Genomic DNA, 15959 nt, shown 5'->3' with positions numbered 1-15959 from the left:
CCAGAGTGATATTTTATGCATTTACCTCATTGACTTCTTTAACTGGTTATATAAGGAAAGTAACATTTATGCTATTTTATCCATTTGATTTTTGATTTTACATTATTTTCATAATGTATGTGAAAATAACCTCTTCATTTTATCTCAACTAATTATTTAGGTCGTTAAGACTGCATCCACTGTAAGTGAGGCTCCTTGAAAGTCTATACACAACCAAACCAACATTTGTATTTCCTGTAGCATTTAGACTGAACGGCTGGCTTGTTCAATCCATTATGAATCTGCATTAACTCGCCGTATTATTTTTCTATTCATTCATGAGTCACATGTTGTAACAGATTGTAGAAATGTTGGCTTTCAATCAAGTTTTGTATGCAAATTAGACCTTTGGTAATTATTGTTTTATTCCATCACTGATTCAACTATTTTGTCTCACATTAATAATATTGTATTAAAAAGTGTCAGACTATATTTTACAACCTTAAGCATTATAGTTATTATGATTGAATCATGACATTAAAAATTGTTTTGTTTGTTTTGCATTAATATAATAGAGCTTGAGTCAAAATGTCAACACATTTTGCAAAAACGTTGTCTCCTCTTCATGACACTATGACACTATCTTCAAGGATATTATTTTAAAACCATGTCTAATAAGATTAAACGTGTACCTTTGTTCTGACAACTTTCATATTCATATTTCCCTTTTTATGGTTTAAGTTGTAATATGTTTGTCAAAATTCTGCCTATACGGAATGTCCATTTATATGGCAAAAAATGTCAAATTCAAACTCAATTGTGACAAGTTTTCTGGTGTACTCTGTCATTGGAGTGTTCCAATGACTGAGCTTTGCTGTCTGCTGCCATCATATATGGTTCAGATTTAAAAAAAAAAAAAAATACCCAATGCACGCGCACATATGTTACCTGCCCAATAAAAACACTAGCAACATGTGACCTCAACCTTCATTGCTTATTGGTCATTATTTTACAGTCATTTTTTTTCAAACAGTTGAAAAAAATATATTGATGCAATAGGCCTACATGATAGTGTTTGTAGCGAACGGTCTAGTTCATAGGATTTAATTGAAATGGTCTGCCATCTTTTATGGACTTTACCTTTGACCTTCTTCATCTTTCAAACATACCTATTTCTTTGACCACCACTGCGTTTTGTTTGGCGCTTGTGGACTGGGCGAAATACATGATGTAATGGCTGAAGCGAGAGGAGTGACGTCTGATCACCCCACTCGGTTTCAGTGCTGGCGATTGGTTGATTTCTCTGGTTCTACAGGAGGAGCTAAAACGTAGAGTCAAGCAAACTTAACTGACAAATAACCCACCCCTATCTGTTTTTGATTGGCTGTTTGAGTCGAATCCGACGCAAACAAGATGCCTGTAAAAGTATAATAATAATTCGATAATTTACAGCGCTTTTCTATCTGTTTCGAAAAGCGCTGTCTAAGTAAAGATTATTATTATTATTATTATTATTGAATTGTAACTTAATATTGGATAATTATTGAGATTTGGTACATTCTGTAATGCATTTTTACAAATGGGTTGGCAACATAAATGATCTTTCAGAATATATATATATATATATATATATATATATATATCGAGATTTCTAGTTATTATTACTAAATACTATATTATTTTTACCTTGGGAAACTGCATTGATACAAAATTCCCAAGGTTTACCAACGTCAACACAAAAAAGGCAGAGGGGAGTGATTGGCCAGAGGGACTGCCACTCAATGTGTGTCAGGTGGCTAGCCTCATACGCACGATAGTTTCTCAATAACCACACAGTTAAGTTGGGCTTGTCCAGTTCCGATTCATGGTGGACATGGTTACTATAAAGATCAATAAAAAAGTTGGAGTTTCCTTTTCGCCTGTTTAAGTCCACTTTGTTCGTGGCACTCTTGCTAATGCAGCGACTGTTGGAGTTTGAAATGCTGTGGTTTGTGTTTATCTAGCTAGTGTTTATTTCACGTGTACTTGGAATACATCGAGGTTTTAAAAATGAATAGCTTGGCTTTTGAAGATCCTTCACTGGATAACTTGGATGCAACGCTGTCGCTAAACGACCCAAGCGACATCGACACAGCCCTTCTAAATGACATCGATGGTAAGAATATGTCACTTACGGCTGGCTATATTATGTACACCACTAGCTCTTATTGTCTTGCTCTTCGTATCCCGAAGTGTACGATTTCGTTTGTTTACAGTAAAAAAAAAAAAGAATTAACAGTTCAGATTTTAGACTGTTGCTTTCTTTTCATGGGGTAACTTTTTCGAGCTGTCTGTGCTCATCCCAATTTTGAGCTAAGGCTAGCTATTTACCGCCAACACTTTGAGTCATCTGCTGTTAAAATACGTAATACATTACTACTATCGCTTGTTGCTTGTCTGTCGCTGTGGTAACGTTAGCATTATAGGGTATTCTCATGCCCCTGGTATGGCTGTTAGCCAATGCTAGCGAGCAAGGGGCTATATGATTGTGTCTGCATTGTGAACCCGCCCCCAAGTATCGCCAGAGAAAGGTTACCCTGGTTCATTCCCCCTTATCCGGTTCACACCACCCCAGTTGACCGACATAACCAGTGCTTTACACATAGGGGCTTTATGAATGGGATTAGTAATCAAAATCCCTGGAATTGTTGCATATCATTTAATCAAATTTCAAAACTTTTAGTTGCTTTTTAATAGTTAAAGGCTATTATTAACCACGGTATTTTAATAGTATGCATGCAGCTCTTAGCGTGATTGATTCTAAAGTGTAACATTTTCACGGTTGAGTGCATACCTGCACGCACGAATACAAACACATGCACCCCATCGTGCTTGCAGCACCTGTCAGACTTTCTTCTCCCGAAATGTGACCGAGAGTAACCCGCGTCTACGTGCTCGATAGTAACCCCCAACAGACAAGCGCTCGCTCTTTTCCCTGTCTTGGGGGCTGGCCCGCATAGTGAGTCTCCAAGGCGTGCTGTGATTGGCTAGACGCGATCACCTCATACAAAACATTGGGTTTCCAAATCCAGGCTGCCGTGTTTCTCTATGCACGACGCCGTTCTTATTATACATCTGTGTGCGAGGCTCTCTTTAAATGCCATTTATCTCTTATTGCTACAGAGGGATACAGTTCTTATTAGGGGTCCAAGCCAACAGGTTGGATCCCTATTGTTTTTGTAAGGATTATTATTTTGGTTGTAATTGAGTCAAAAACTACAGAATTAAAGATGCTGTGTGTAGACTAGTGGTCTGATCATTTCTAATGGCCAAACCTTTTAAAGTGAGGTCCTAGCTATTTCATGTTTTCGAGATCTGTTTCATTTTAAATGTCACAATGCAGGCCTTTGCAACACCTTGGCGTATACACTCACGTTTACCATGAATATAATACGTAGTAATTATCCAGTTGTACTACATTCAGAGATGGGTGATTTATTTCACAATAATCATCATAATAATCATCATAATAATCAATGTTACAATAAAATGCGTTCAAATTTAAACTGCATCATCCAACGTAACTTATTTTATATTTCTTTGTTTATTTTATTGTATTTCATACTGACACTGAGAGAGCCCCTCTCCCCCTTTTAATATCCATTTTACAAAGAATATCAATAAACATGCATCCACTATTACTCTACACAGTTCAACTTCAACTTTTCAATGATAGTATTGGCCTGCGTCTCAGCAAGTTGCCATATGAATCTCTAGCTTGTGATAAAGTTATGGAGGATTATGGCATTATGGACATTGTCATATGGTCTGTGAGGTGTGTGCCCCATCTGTTTCTTGTTAAAAATGTTGACATTTGCAAATAAATAGAATAGGTAGTTTGATGGTGTCTCTAATAATGCGATAATGTGCTGTACATTTCCTTAGAGGCTGAATAAAAGGCATGTTGCGTTGTATCTCTTCCCTTAGACATGCTGCAGCTTATCAACAACCAGGACATGGAGTTCCCTGGGTTGTTCGACACCCCTCCCTACTCTGGTCCTCCCGGCATACAGGACCTCCCTCTCCTCACCCCATCTGTGGCTCTAGCACCACCGCCTCCGACCACTTCCACCGCCAGCCTCCAGCTCTCCTCCTCTCCCACCTCCTCCTCCTCATCGTCTTCGTCGTCCTCCATCCTGAGCAGCAGCCCACACCTGGACGCCCTGCTGGGGCCTCCCATCACCCGTAGCACCTCCAGTCCCGACAAGGCCTTCCAGCCACACACCTTCCAGCAGTCTCCGCTAGCCCAGGTGACCAGCTCCAGCCACAGGCAGCAGCAGCAGCAGCAGCAGCAGCAGCAGCCGCCGCCGCCCACCTCCCCGCAGCAGGCTCAGGGGCCCATGCAGCCCAAAGTGGAGCAGCCCCAACCCGCTTTAAGTCCTGTGGCGTTGTCGCTTTCTTCGCCGATTGGCACTCTGAAACAGAGCCCATCATTGAGCTTGACGCCCCAAGCCCTGTTTAATTCGCCAACATCCCTGCAGAAGCAGTCCCCGTCCCAGGTGCAGCCTCTAATACAAGCCCAGGCTCTGTCCCCTCAGGCCCGAATCTCCTACAGCAACCAGAACGGCTATATAAGTAAGGCATTTTTTTCCCACATGTCAAATAAAATGTTCTTCCTTTTGGTATCTGGGTTATTCAATGTGGAGCTACATTCCTTTCTTATTATTTTTTAATCCTAATAAAATGGATCCCTTTGCATGTTTCATTATAATCTATTTGGAATGGGATCTTTTTTTTAATGTTTAGCTTAAACACAAGTGAGAGATGCAACTGGAACCATAATGTGTTGGGGAGAATTTTCGTGAACTTGGATAATACCAGAATACAGGGATTAGGGTAAAACAAAAAAGTGTGTTGGTGCAACAGACACAGCAGCTGTTCCTATTAAAATGCTTCAAAGCCATAATATTGGACCTGCAACAACACACCGTCGGTTTTCTATAGGACCCAAGCATGATCTCAAACCTTTTTTTTTTTAACTAGAAGATACAATTCTACCATATTTGCTGGTAGGCTAACTATAAATAGTTGGATACACCAGTTTATTTAAAGGAAGTTTCCTATTCCAATATCAGGCATTCAGTAATTGCTAAAAGGTGCATATTCAGGAATACATGAGACAAAACATAACGCTCTATTAGGTCTGCTCGATTATGGGAAATATCATAATCACGATTATTTTGGTCAATTGAAATCAAGATTATTGAAACGATTAATTTTGTGTTTAAGTTTGTATTTTTTCAGCATGTCTCCCAAAAAAACTTTGTAACTGAGATCTTTGAAATTTCACCTTGAAAAATACACAAAATGGTCAAAAAGAAAATGTTCCAATCCAAAATGATTAACAGATATATATCCAGCTGTTCTGCCCTTTCTATAAAACATTTATAAAAAATAAATAATAATATTCTAAAACTCGATTATGTTAATTTTGTGATCGTTTGACGCTAAAATCGAAATCACGATCAAAATTTTGATTAATCGCCCAGCCCTACGCTCTATACAAAGGATTTGGAGGATAGAATCAGCATAGGATAGGCTGACATGGATTTAAAGAAACCAACCATTAACCTCAAACACCATCTAAATCAACACAATTAGGACCTCTTCTAAAGGCCTGGCTTGGTTCTAATCTGGTCTAGACTCTTTATCACAGATAGCCAGATACGGCCTTAGGGTCACAGAGATGTCCTAGTGTGTGATGGACCCACATGCCTAAAAATAGTTTTTAAACGCACTTATTAGTGACCATAAATACGTTGACCTTACTACTCTGGTGGAATGCTAGAACTTGTGTCTCACTTGAGGTCAACCACATGGGTTTTGTAGGTTAGTGTTACACATTAACCTGCCTGGCTGATAAGAGATGAATAGCTGACCAAGTAAACACTGTTGTCCGTATATGACCCATCCTAATACCATTATTACCATGCTGTCGGAATTTATGGCATTCAGACTATTGGAATGGTCCAGCTACTTAAGAGGACTACTAATAAAATTGGATTGTAATCCAAATATAGTAATGTGCTTTTAAAAGGCCCCTTGTATGAAGTCACTTTTCCTTTTGGTATAATTATGGGCGAAATGGCTAGAGCACAGGTTAATTCCATATAATGAATTGTAGCAGATAATTATATTTCTTACCTTCATGAATACTGCTTATTGTTATGGCTTGTTCCTATGCATTTTCTTATTGCACAGTATTGTTCTTATTCATAGCGGTGACTCAGGCAGGGGTCAGCCAGTCGGTGCAGACCCCGTCATCCTCAAATGCTATGGTCCAACCGATGACCATCCAAACTTCCATCCACGGGCTGACCACAACCTCCTCTCTCTTGAGCACTTCGGGGAGCACCACGGTCCAGGCCATCGCACCCCATGTACAGCAGGTTCCTGTGAGTGTGAGTCTTTGCGTTTGTGTGTGTGTTTTTTTATTGAATACTATTGCACCATAAATGTCACTAGGGATTGATACTGCCAACAATATACATAATATTTCTGTATTTTTACATGATTGTTGAGTACATTTGTCCAATGTTTTGCCCAAATACAACATTATGTTACAGCCAAGGCTGCAAAAAATAAAGACGTAGCCTTAGATTAAAATAGCTTAAATAAAATACAAGCATCTGCTCGAGGACTACATGGTGAATGAATGTGCGTGATCCGGACCCCAGGTGCTGCTGCAGCCCCAGTTCATTAAGGCAGAGTCTCTGCTGCTGACCACACTGAAGCATGACCCCTGCATCGTCACCACCGTGTCCTCGCCCACCTCCCTGGGCACCACCTCCGCCACCGTGCAGAGCACCTCGCTCCAGGTGAGGCCAGCACATCACACCGCACCGTAACGTGCTGCCCTGCTCGTCTAGTCGAGTCACTGTGTGTTCCATTCAACCAAGCAGACGCTTTGATCAATAACTAAATGAGATACATGGGATCGGGCTAGGTTCCTGTTCAATCAGCAATAGGAGTATACTAATATTTATAATCACAGAGACATGCAATGGGAACAATTTAGCCTGCATATATTACGGTGCCTTTAGTCTAAAATGTTGTGTTTTTTCCCAATGTTCTACGCATTGAATCCTACACTTACATTACATTAGAAGCAGCCCGCAACAGCAGTCCTTCCTGTTGCATTGATAATATAAGATCTTTATTTTTTAATGATCATATGAGACGGAGAGGCTGACCTGACACTTCTTTCCCCCGGCAGGCCCTGATGAGCGGGGGCACCATTCTGACTACGATGCCCATCATGATGGATGGCGAGAAGCTGCCCATCAACCGCATCACCATCAACAGCAAGCCCATGGGCCTGCCGCACAAGGGGGAGAAGCGCACGGCGCACAACGCCATCGAGAAGCGCTACCGCTCCTCCATCAATGACAAGATCCTAGAGCTGAAGGACCTGGTGGCCGGGACTGAGGCCAAGGTACGGTTTACTGGAGTGGGATTCAAACTGCACTTTTGTTAACATGCATCTGTTAACAGAAAAAAATGGTTTGGGTTTTTTCTCGGTCTAACGAGATGTAAGACTCTTTTGTGTGCGAGTCGTGAGCACCCGAGGGCCTAAGATCTAACAATTAAGTTGTTTGACTCGACTCGATCAGACAGACATCGGATGTTTCTGGTGTTGTACACCGTGGGGAACCACTTTGACACTTTGAACTCTATCTGACTGATTTGCGTACTTTTTACCCGTTCCAATGCAGCTCAACAAGTCTGCTGTACTCAAAAAAGCGATAGAATATATTCGCTACATACAGCAAACTAACCAGAAGCTCAAACAGGAAAACATTTCTCTCAAAATGGCCGCCCAGAAAAACAGTAAGTCTAAACCTTTCTTCCTTGTCATTTCTTCACCTTTTGTGATGGCTGCAAATGATCATTAATGATAAATCTTCTTTTACGAATCATTCAACTGGTATTAATCAAACATTTTTTTTTTAAATCCTTTATCCATTCCTTCAGAGTCTCTTAAAGACATTGTTGCCATGGAAGTGGATGGCCCCGAGGTGAAAAGCGAGCTGCCCACCCCTCCAGCCTCAGACGTGGGGTCTCCCACCTCCTTCTCCCACTGTAGCAGTGATTCTGAACCTGAAAGCCCGATGGGGGAGGAAACCAAGGTACATCACCCTTTACACAACCAGGGTCTCTGAACGTAACAGGGTGCAGTCATGTCTCATCGGTGGTGGGGGCTTACATCTTGGGTTTAGTTGACTCACGATTTGTGTTCATCATCATCAATTGGTTATAGAGGGTCTGAAGACATTTTAGATTTTATAGCATCCACGCTACCACATTGTTGTAGTTCTGAAACAACTACCGGTACTTTTATATAAATAGATCTACTTTTATTGTCATGACATTTTCATGTTTTTACCTCATTTACTAAATAAAGATGCCATACAAGTTCTACTCAAAGCTTCAGAAATGTTACCATCTCTCGTTTTGATATGCCTGCATTATAGACATTTTATTTACAACATGACCTTGTCTCTGGTATACTAAACATTCGATTTTAATCAAAAAAACGTATTAAACTGTCAATGAGTGTAACCATAGATTGCACCCCTGGTCTGTCGTAACCTTATCTCTCTCTCCTCTCTCTTCAGCCCCTCAACGGTGCCCTGGACGCCTCTTCTGCGGGCGGCGGGGTGGGAGGCATGCTGGACCGCTCTCGCATGGCTCTGTGTGCCTTCACCTTCCTCTTCCTCTCCCTCAACCCCCTGGCAGCGTTGCTCTGTGGCTCGACCGGAGCTGGCGATGGTGTTGGGGACAACGGCGATGCCTCTCCCCACAGCACCGGGAGGAACATGCTTGGGCTGACAGGTAGGCTACCGACGCCTGGGAAGAAACCAGAGAGAGGTTGTAGGGCTGTGGCCCCCCGTCAGGCCGTCCACCTGGGGTCAACTGAGATCGGGTAGCTGCCAAGAGATTAGACTCATACGCTGTAGACATTTTATTGTGTATTTTATTTAATGTGTAAATATGATTTTTGTCGGTTTGACCGAAACGTAACGAAAATAGGGTTCTGCAAAGTACGATTCTGAGCGAGTTCAGGAGTTATCTTCAACATTTACGTGAACTTCTACACTCTAATGCAACACAACTGCAAGTTTGGATGTGTAACAATTCAAATAAGTGTATGTTGGGTCCCAGGTTGGACCTGTATATACACAGCCTCATGTTTTTAACATGAGCGAACTAGTACTACCAAGGAATGTGGTGCAAGTTTGGGTCTCATCAATGTACAGACCTAACAACATTTTACTTGGCAACAACTGATATATTGGATACTATTAATAAGGTGGGAAGAAAAATCCATCCCCTAACCCCACAAAAAAAGGGTTAGTGTTAGCCTAAACGCCTTAACCGTGTGTGTGTGTGTGTGTGTGTGTGTGTGTGTGTGTGTGTGTGTGTGTGTGTGTGTGTGTGTGTGTGTGTGTGTGTGTGTGTGTGTGTGTGTGTGTGTGTGTGTGTGTGTGTGTGTGTGTCCACATGGAGAACAAGTTGATGGCACATGACTTTATTAAAGTTGCAGTGTTTGTTTTGCTCCCTAGCTGCTTCTTGGGGTGTGATGGACTGGATGCTGCCGACGCTGCTGGTGTGGTTGTTAAACGGTGTGCTAGTGGCGGTGGTCCTGGTCAGACTGCTGGTGTACGGTGAGCCCGTCACCAGACCCCACTCTGGCTCCTCCGTCCTGTTCTGGAGACACCGCAAGCAAGCTGATCTGGACCTGGCTCGGGTGGGGATCTTTTCTTAAAATGTATTTTAGGGGAAATGGAGGGGAAATACATTCAATAAGGTAACAAAAGCTAGCCAGTCATTAGATATTAGCTAGTCATTGATATATTGGTCGACTTTATCACTTGGAAGTTGTGGAATTGAGGCAGGCCTAGGACCTGTCTGTAACTGATATTAATATATAGATATATATTGATATGATCTTGATATGGATTTGTCAGCTATACATGAAAACATTAAGGTAGGCTTACTGCCTGACATTCCACATGACATTACAAGTTCAATTCCTTGGTTTCCTACTCTGTATCATTTGCCCCCTTTAAACTCAACCCTTGACGTCTGTAGCGTGTTTGTGATTAAAAAATGCAACATAAATAAACACTGACTTCGTAACCTGATCGTCCTCTGGTCTCTTTCTCTCGTTCGATCTCCAGGGAGACTTCGCCCAGGCCAGTCAGAACCTGTGGACCTGCCTGAAGGCCCTGGGCCGCCCCCTGCCCACCTCCCAGCTGGACCTAGCCTGTGCGTCCCTGTGGGCCCTGCTTCGCCTCTGCCTCCAGCGCATCTGGGTGGGCCGGTGGTTGGCTGCCAAGGCTGGGGGCCTGCGCTCCGACCGCCCCCTGCAGGAGGACGCACGCAAGAGCAGCCGGGACGCCGCGCTGGTCTACCACCGCCTCCATCAGCTGCACATGACTGGTACGCTCGCCATGCCCTGGGGAAAACTGCTTCCCCTTCCCAATCTCTGCCGTGGTTTTAGTAGGACATGGCTAGACTAAGGCATAATGCTTTCATAATGCTGTGATTGGAATACTAATACAAGACTCTTTTGGGGGAGGGGGGGCTTTAGTTAGTTTATGTCGGCCTGTCATTAGCCAATTAGGTTCATTGTATTGTAAATTACCTCATAATGTTGTGCATGGCTGATGAAGATTTTACCGTAATGACCCTTTTGGAGTCATAAGCAGAAGTCCTTACTTTAGATTAATCAGTTATTTCAGTCTCATGTGGACCAGATCATAGACCCCCAGAATTGTCTGTGGACTAGTGTATTTAAGTGTGTGTGTGTGTGTGTGTGTGTGTGTGTGTGTGTGTGTGTGCAGGTAAGCTGAACGGCAGCCACCTGTCAGCCATCCACAAGGCCCTGAGTGCGGTGAACCTGGCGGAGTGCGCCGGGTCGTGCCTGCCTGTGGTGACCTTGGCCGAGGTGTACGTCTCTGCAGCCCTGAGGGTCAAAGCCTCCTTGCCCCGGTTCCTCCACTTCACCTCGGTAGGTCCCCTCCTGGGCCCTGGGTCCCCTCACAGTCCAACGCTCGCACGTCTGGCTTAACATGGATTTACCATGCGTGAAACATCATTCTCAATTCTATTCTCGTGTCATTCTAAACTGTGTTGCATTACTCCTGAATTGGGAAAGGGAGTGAGGTTTACTGATATGGCTGGGTTCAAATAAACGAGTTTCTGATTAAAATCCATCTTAATTTGTATGATACAAGATACAAGATCGTTTATTGTCATATACACAATGAAAACATAGTTTGCACTGGGCAATGAAATTCTTAATTTGCAAGTTCCCTTCACGCAAAATATACTTAAAATAAAGTGGATAAATAAACTAAACTGCAAACAATATCTGCATGTGCAATGTTCGCGTACAGCAGAAGGCCCTGAAAGACATTGAAATATAGAAGTTTTTGAATGTATACATTGTATATTGAATATTATTAGTAGATAAGTACATACTGCAAATGAAGCTCACAGTTAAAAAATTAAATGCAGTTCACAGTATTGAATATAGTGCAAATACAGGGTGTCCTCAGTGTTTAAGAGAGTCATTCAGCAGCCTGATGGCCTGTGGATAAATACTGTTTTTAACTGGTATGATCCCATATGATCTATTTTTTAAGTGCGTTCACACGAAAAAAGTGCAGTGGGAATATATACAAAGTCAGTGCAAAGACATGAATTGATTAATGCCGTGGCGTGAACGACCTGGTTCATGTGGATTCTGCGTGATTCTACTCTGTTCTACTACTGCTTAGTCATGACAGCCCATCAGCGTGCAATCTCTAAAGTCCAGATTGAACTGGAACACGGAGGAGAAAGTGATTGTTGCCGTTCGGAATCGCAGAGCTCGATAATATCTATATCATATATAATATCACAGCCAGAAGCTGTGTGCTCCGCCGGATGATATTTTGAACCCATAGACAACGGTGTTGGGTTCTCCAATGTCTGGTACATCCACAACAATTAAAGTTTTGCACGCCCACACTAAATTTAGGCTGACAAGTGGCTCTCACCCTATTTATTTACACTGGCTGCCTGGTTAAAATTTGAGGTTGTTTATACACTGAAGTTATCAACGCATGGTTACTATATGGGATTTGTTAACCTATTCAAGGTTCTCTCTCTATCCCAGGGGGCGGCTCAGATGTGTTCCGATTTTGTCATGTCCTTTCATTACATTCCTTGTTCAACTACTTACTTGACGTCTGTACAGACACAAAACGGTCATTATACAGGTTAGAGGGTTCCTTGTACAATTAACACCATTAGTTCTATGAGAATCAATTACATATCGAATTAAAATTGGTATTGCAGACCAAACGATTTTGAATCGAATCAGAAATTGAATCGCATCTCAACCTTGTGAATCTGAATCAAATCGCTTCGGGAAATCAGTGGCGATACCCAGCCCTCTGACCTATATTTAACACTCTTGATATTTTACAATATTTGGGATCCAACACTTTTTTTATGTTTTACGGATAAATATCCTAAAATGACATAAAGTGCAACATGAACAACCCCGATCATTCAACCTCCTGTCCTCCCCCACCCTCAGCGTGTGTTCCTGAGCAGCGCACGGCAGGCGTGTCTGTCGGCCAGTGGCAGCGTGCCCCCCGCCATGCAGTGGCTCTGTCACCCGCTGGGACACCGCTTCTTTGTGGACGGGGACTGGGCCGTGCGCAGCACCCCAAAGGAGAGCATCTACAGCCAGGCCGGCAACACCGGTCAGTGGGCATGGGACGGGCACACGCACACTCGGATCAAGAGATATATTTTGGGTTTTAAATAGCTGGTTAGTTGAGGTGGCAATGCATGCATTCATGGATCGATTGTTCAGTGATGCATTAGATGAAGATAATAATGTCAGCATTGCATTCATTCATAATTGAAATTATTAAGAATGTTAACTTGCTACAAATGTGAATATATTAAACAACTGACCATGTAAATGTATAAGAAATGCAAGTAAAAATATTTCAAATGAGAATAAATGAAATGACTGAAAATGAAAATATTTTACAAAGGTACATCATGGTGATATAACAATTCACTGTGGTATGATCTCCATTTATCTCTTTGGGATTATAGCTCTGTCTGTTCTTATTGTGTGGATACAGTGGACCCCCTGGCGCAGGTAACCCAGGCCTTTCGGGAGCATCTGCTGGAGAAAGCTCTGTACTGCGTGGCCCAGCCACACGGGGAGAAGAACCAGATCCAGGGAGAGGGGTAGGGGACACACACGCACACACCAGCTCTCCTAGCACACAGACCTATTCCCTGTTTAGAATGGCGCCCATACATTATAATATAAAAATGTAATGTATTATAATTGTGTGTGTCTGTGTGTGTGTTTTTTATTTTTTATTTTTTAGGGAATATGCCGATGCGTTGGAGTATCTTCAGCTGTTGACCAGCGCCTCGGATGCCGCTGGCGCCACCACCCAGTCCTTCGCCATTGGCTCCAACATGGCCACGGTCACCGGTAGGTACTTGGGGGTGTGGAAGGGGGTGGGGGGGGGGCTTCTCCCTCAAGACTTTAGAGATCAATGGATCTGCAACGTACCCACATCTGTTGACTCCCTCATCATTAGTTGAGTTAGTTTCTAGATGTCATCAACACCTTCAAGTACTGCCCCTTTCCTATGGGGATTCCCTTTTAGGGTTACATTTGTTTTAACCTTGGTTGAGGAACTTAGTTTGCTTTGTTTGGTTATCAAGCACTCCATGATGTACGTTTGGAGACGAGCATATTTCTGCGGGTTTCTTCCAATTCCACGGTACCACCGTGAGCTTAGATTTTGAGCTTTCTTTATTTTCCTAACTGATGGGTAATAGTAATGTGTTCAGCTAAAATCTGATGCTTGCTTGATCAACTGCAACATTTAAAGGTGTGAGTGTGATAAGCCATTACCAGCCATCGCAAAATCGGCCCTGCCCTGTGACATAGTGACCTCTTTGCTACCCTCAGTCCCTTTTTTATTACGTAGCAGCACTCCCATCTTATTTTCTCCGAAATGATTGTGTGGGTTGGGGCTTATTTTCTTGCATCACCAACCTCCCGACGCCCCGCCCCTTCCTCCTCCATGAGTCAGCTGGCTTCCTCGATGTGATCACAGGATATCAGGGAGGGGCGCGGTGAAGTAAGGTCCGTTTCCTCAGATGATTGAGTAACTTGATCACAGCTGGGACGACCATCGCCCTGTATCCCCCCGCCATTTTGCCTTGTCCCATTAGGGCCGGTCCTCCGGCCTAGCCCTGTCAGGGGAGAGGGAGGAGTTGAGGGAGAGTCCGGCAGATTGCTGACATCCATCTTCAGTGCTGTCAATTTGGTAGAGCGAGAGCAAGAGAGACTAGTCAAATGGAGGTACCCGATCATGTTCATGAGTCCTCAAAATGTCTGTGTTCCCGTGGCATTTTGTGACAGTGATGGATGATTTGGAGTGCAGGAGACACACACAGACACACGCAGACACAAGTGTGATGACTTATTGCCTCGTCCTCCTCTCCCACCAGGCTGCGACCCGCACTCCAAGTGGTGGTCCTCGGTTGCCGTGGTGATCATCAACTGGCTCCAAGGGGACGATGCGGCAGCAGAGCGGCTGTATCCAGCTGTGGAACATCTGCCCCGCAGCCTCCAGACCGCCGAGTAAGTAGGAGGACCTCAAACATGGGGAAGGGCGACACTAAAAACACAGGCTGAAAACTGCCACGACGAAAGAGCACCGGTCATAAATCCTTGTTAAATTGATAGGCTTACACAGGCACTCCAACCCAAAATGTAAAAACATGCATTTCTGTGTGCATGCAAAAGCCCAGATGGAGGCGTTCGCTGAGACTGGCGCACAAACACACACAGATTCAGATGCCGCCTCTTAAGCCTTTCTCTCTCTCTCTCTCTCTCTCTCTCTCTCTCTCTCTCTCTCTCTCTCTCTCTCTCTCCTCTCTCTCTCTCTCTCTCTCTCTCTCTCTCTCTCTCTCTCTCTCTCTCTCTCTCTCTCTCTCTCTCTCTCTCTCTCTCTCTCTCTCTCTCTCTCTCTCTCTCTGTCCCTCGTGTGTCTCTCGCCCCCCCCGTTCAGGAGTCTGTTGCCCAGGCGTCTCTGAACACGTTCCGGGCGGTGCGGGCGCTGCTGTCCAGGCCAGAGAACTGTCTGCTGAGTCTGAGCCATGCCGACAAGGCCAGCGCCCTGCTGCGCGACAGCCTTAACCTGGGACCCCACTGCCACAGCTCCAGCCTCGACAAGGTACGTCTCACACACACACACACACACACACACACACACACACACACACACACACACCACACACACACACACACACACACACACACACACACACACACACACACACGTGGCAGATGTGCTTGTCGGTAAAAGCCAATAGGTCAGTTTGTATTATTCCTGTAGGGGGACAATTACAGTGACACTAAAACACGAAAATAAAAGATGAATGCGCGCACAAGCCGGCTTACCCTTACAAATCAAACGCAAACACGAGTGACGTGTGCAAGTTGGAACAAGTCGTTAATAAAAAAAAAATAGGTCCCCTTTGTATGATCTATTTTTTATACATGTGTGTGTTCGCACGGACGGGGCTGTGGTGCATTGTAGTTGCATTGCATGTGTTTCTGCCGGGTGCAATGTGTCTGCAGCGCAACACAGAACCAGGCCACTCGCACCCTCGACACCTAAACGTTGCTTGGCAATGGTCCTTAAACAACGATAAAGTACCCAGAGTGTGAGGGAAGGCAACGAGGCCCGGCGTATTCATTGGGAGACGGTGGGAGGAGTTAATGCAGGCCTGCTTCCACACCGTTCCATTGACTGAAAGACAGTTGTTTAGTCTATTGCTCTTATGCTCTAGTTAGACCTGCCTGCCTGGCTCTTCCCCTTTCAGACCCCCCC

The 15959-nt window shown here is 43.8% G+C and overlaps 1 protein-coding gene across 2 annotated transcripts; it reads left to right on the top strand.

Annotated features, from left to right (window-relative positions):
- Window positions 1-1774: 1774 nt before the first annotated feature.
- Window positions 1775-15321, top strand: srebf1 (sterol regulatory element binding transcription factor 1). 2 transcript variants are annotated; one of them, XM_060041694.1, is made up of 16 exons: window positions 1775-2134; window positions 3946-4593; window positions 6238-6419; window positions 6696-6836; window positions 7235-7453; window positions 7734-7848; window positions 7993-8147; window positions 8637-8853; window positions 9585-9769; window positions 10203-10464; window positions 10869-11035; window positions 12614-12782; window positions 13176-13284; window positions 13431-13540; window positions 14572-14708; window positions 15138-15321. In XM_060041694.1, the coding sequence occupies exons 1-15, from the start codon at window positions 2029-2031 to the stop codon at window positions 14706-14708; spliced, it is 2922 nt and encodes a 973-aa protein (XP_059897677.1). In that variant the 5' UTR covers window positions 1775-2028; the 3' UTR covers window positions 15138-15321. The 2 variants fall into 2 exon arrangements, with proteins under 2 accessions (XP_059897677.1, XP_059897670.1); XM_060041687.1 differs by having other exon boundaries at window positions 1776-2134; window positions 14572-14704; window positions 15135-15321.
- The last annotated feature ends 638 nt before the right edge of the window (window positions 15322-15959 follow it).

This window comes from Gadus macrocephalus, chromosome 2 (assembly GCF_031168955.1).
Source record: "Gadus macrocephalus chromosome 2, ASM3116895v1".
Classification (NCBI taxonomy): Eukaryota; Metazoa; Chordata; class Actinopteri; order Gadiformes; family Gadidae; genus Gadus; species Gadus macrocephalus.
The sequence above is the reverse complement of the archived record's forward strand: the minus strand, read 5'-3'. Positions and strand labels throughout refer to the sequence as shown.

Excerpts from the sequence above, each read along its gene's own strand:
- srebf1 (XM_060041687.1), top strand. The coding sequence starts at position 2,029 with ATGAATAGCTTGGCTTTTGAAGATCCTTCACTGGATAACTTGGATGCA. Across the intron at positions 6,420-6,695 it reads TACAGCAGGTTCCTGTGAGT|GTGCTGCTGCAGCCCCAGTT; the intron begins GTGAGTCTTTGC and ends TCCGGACCCCAG. Across the intron at positions 6,837-7,234 it reads TGCAGAGCACCTCGCTCCAG|GCCCTGATGAGCGGGGGCAC; the intron begins GTGAGGCCAGCA and ends TTCCCCCGGCAG.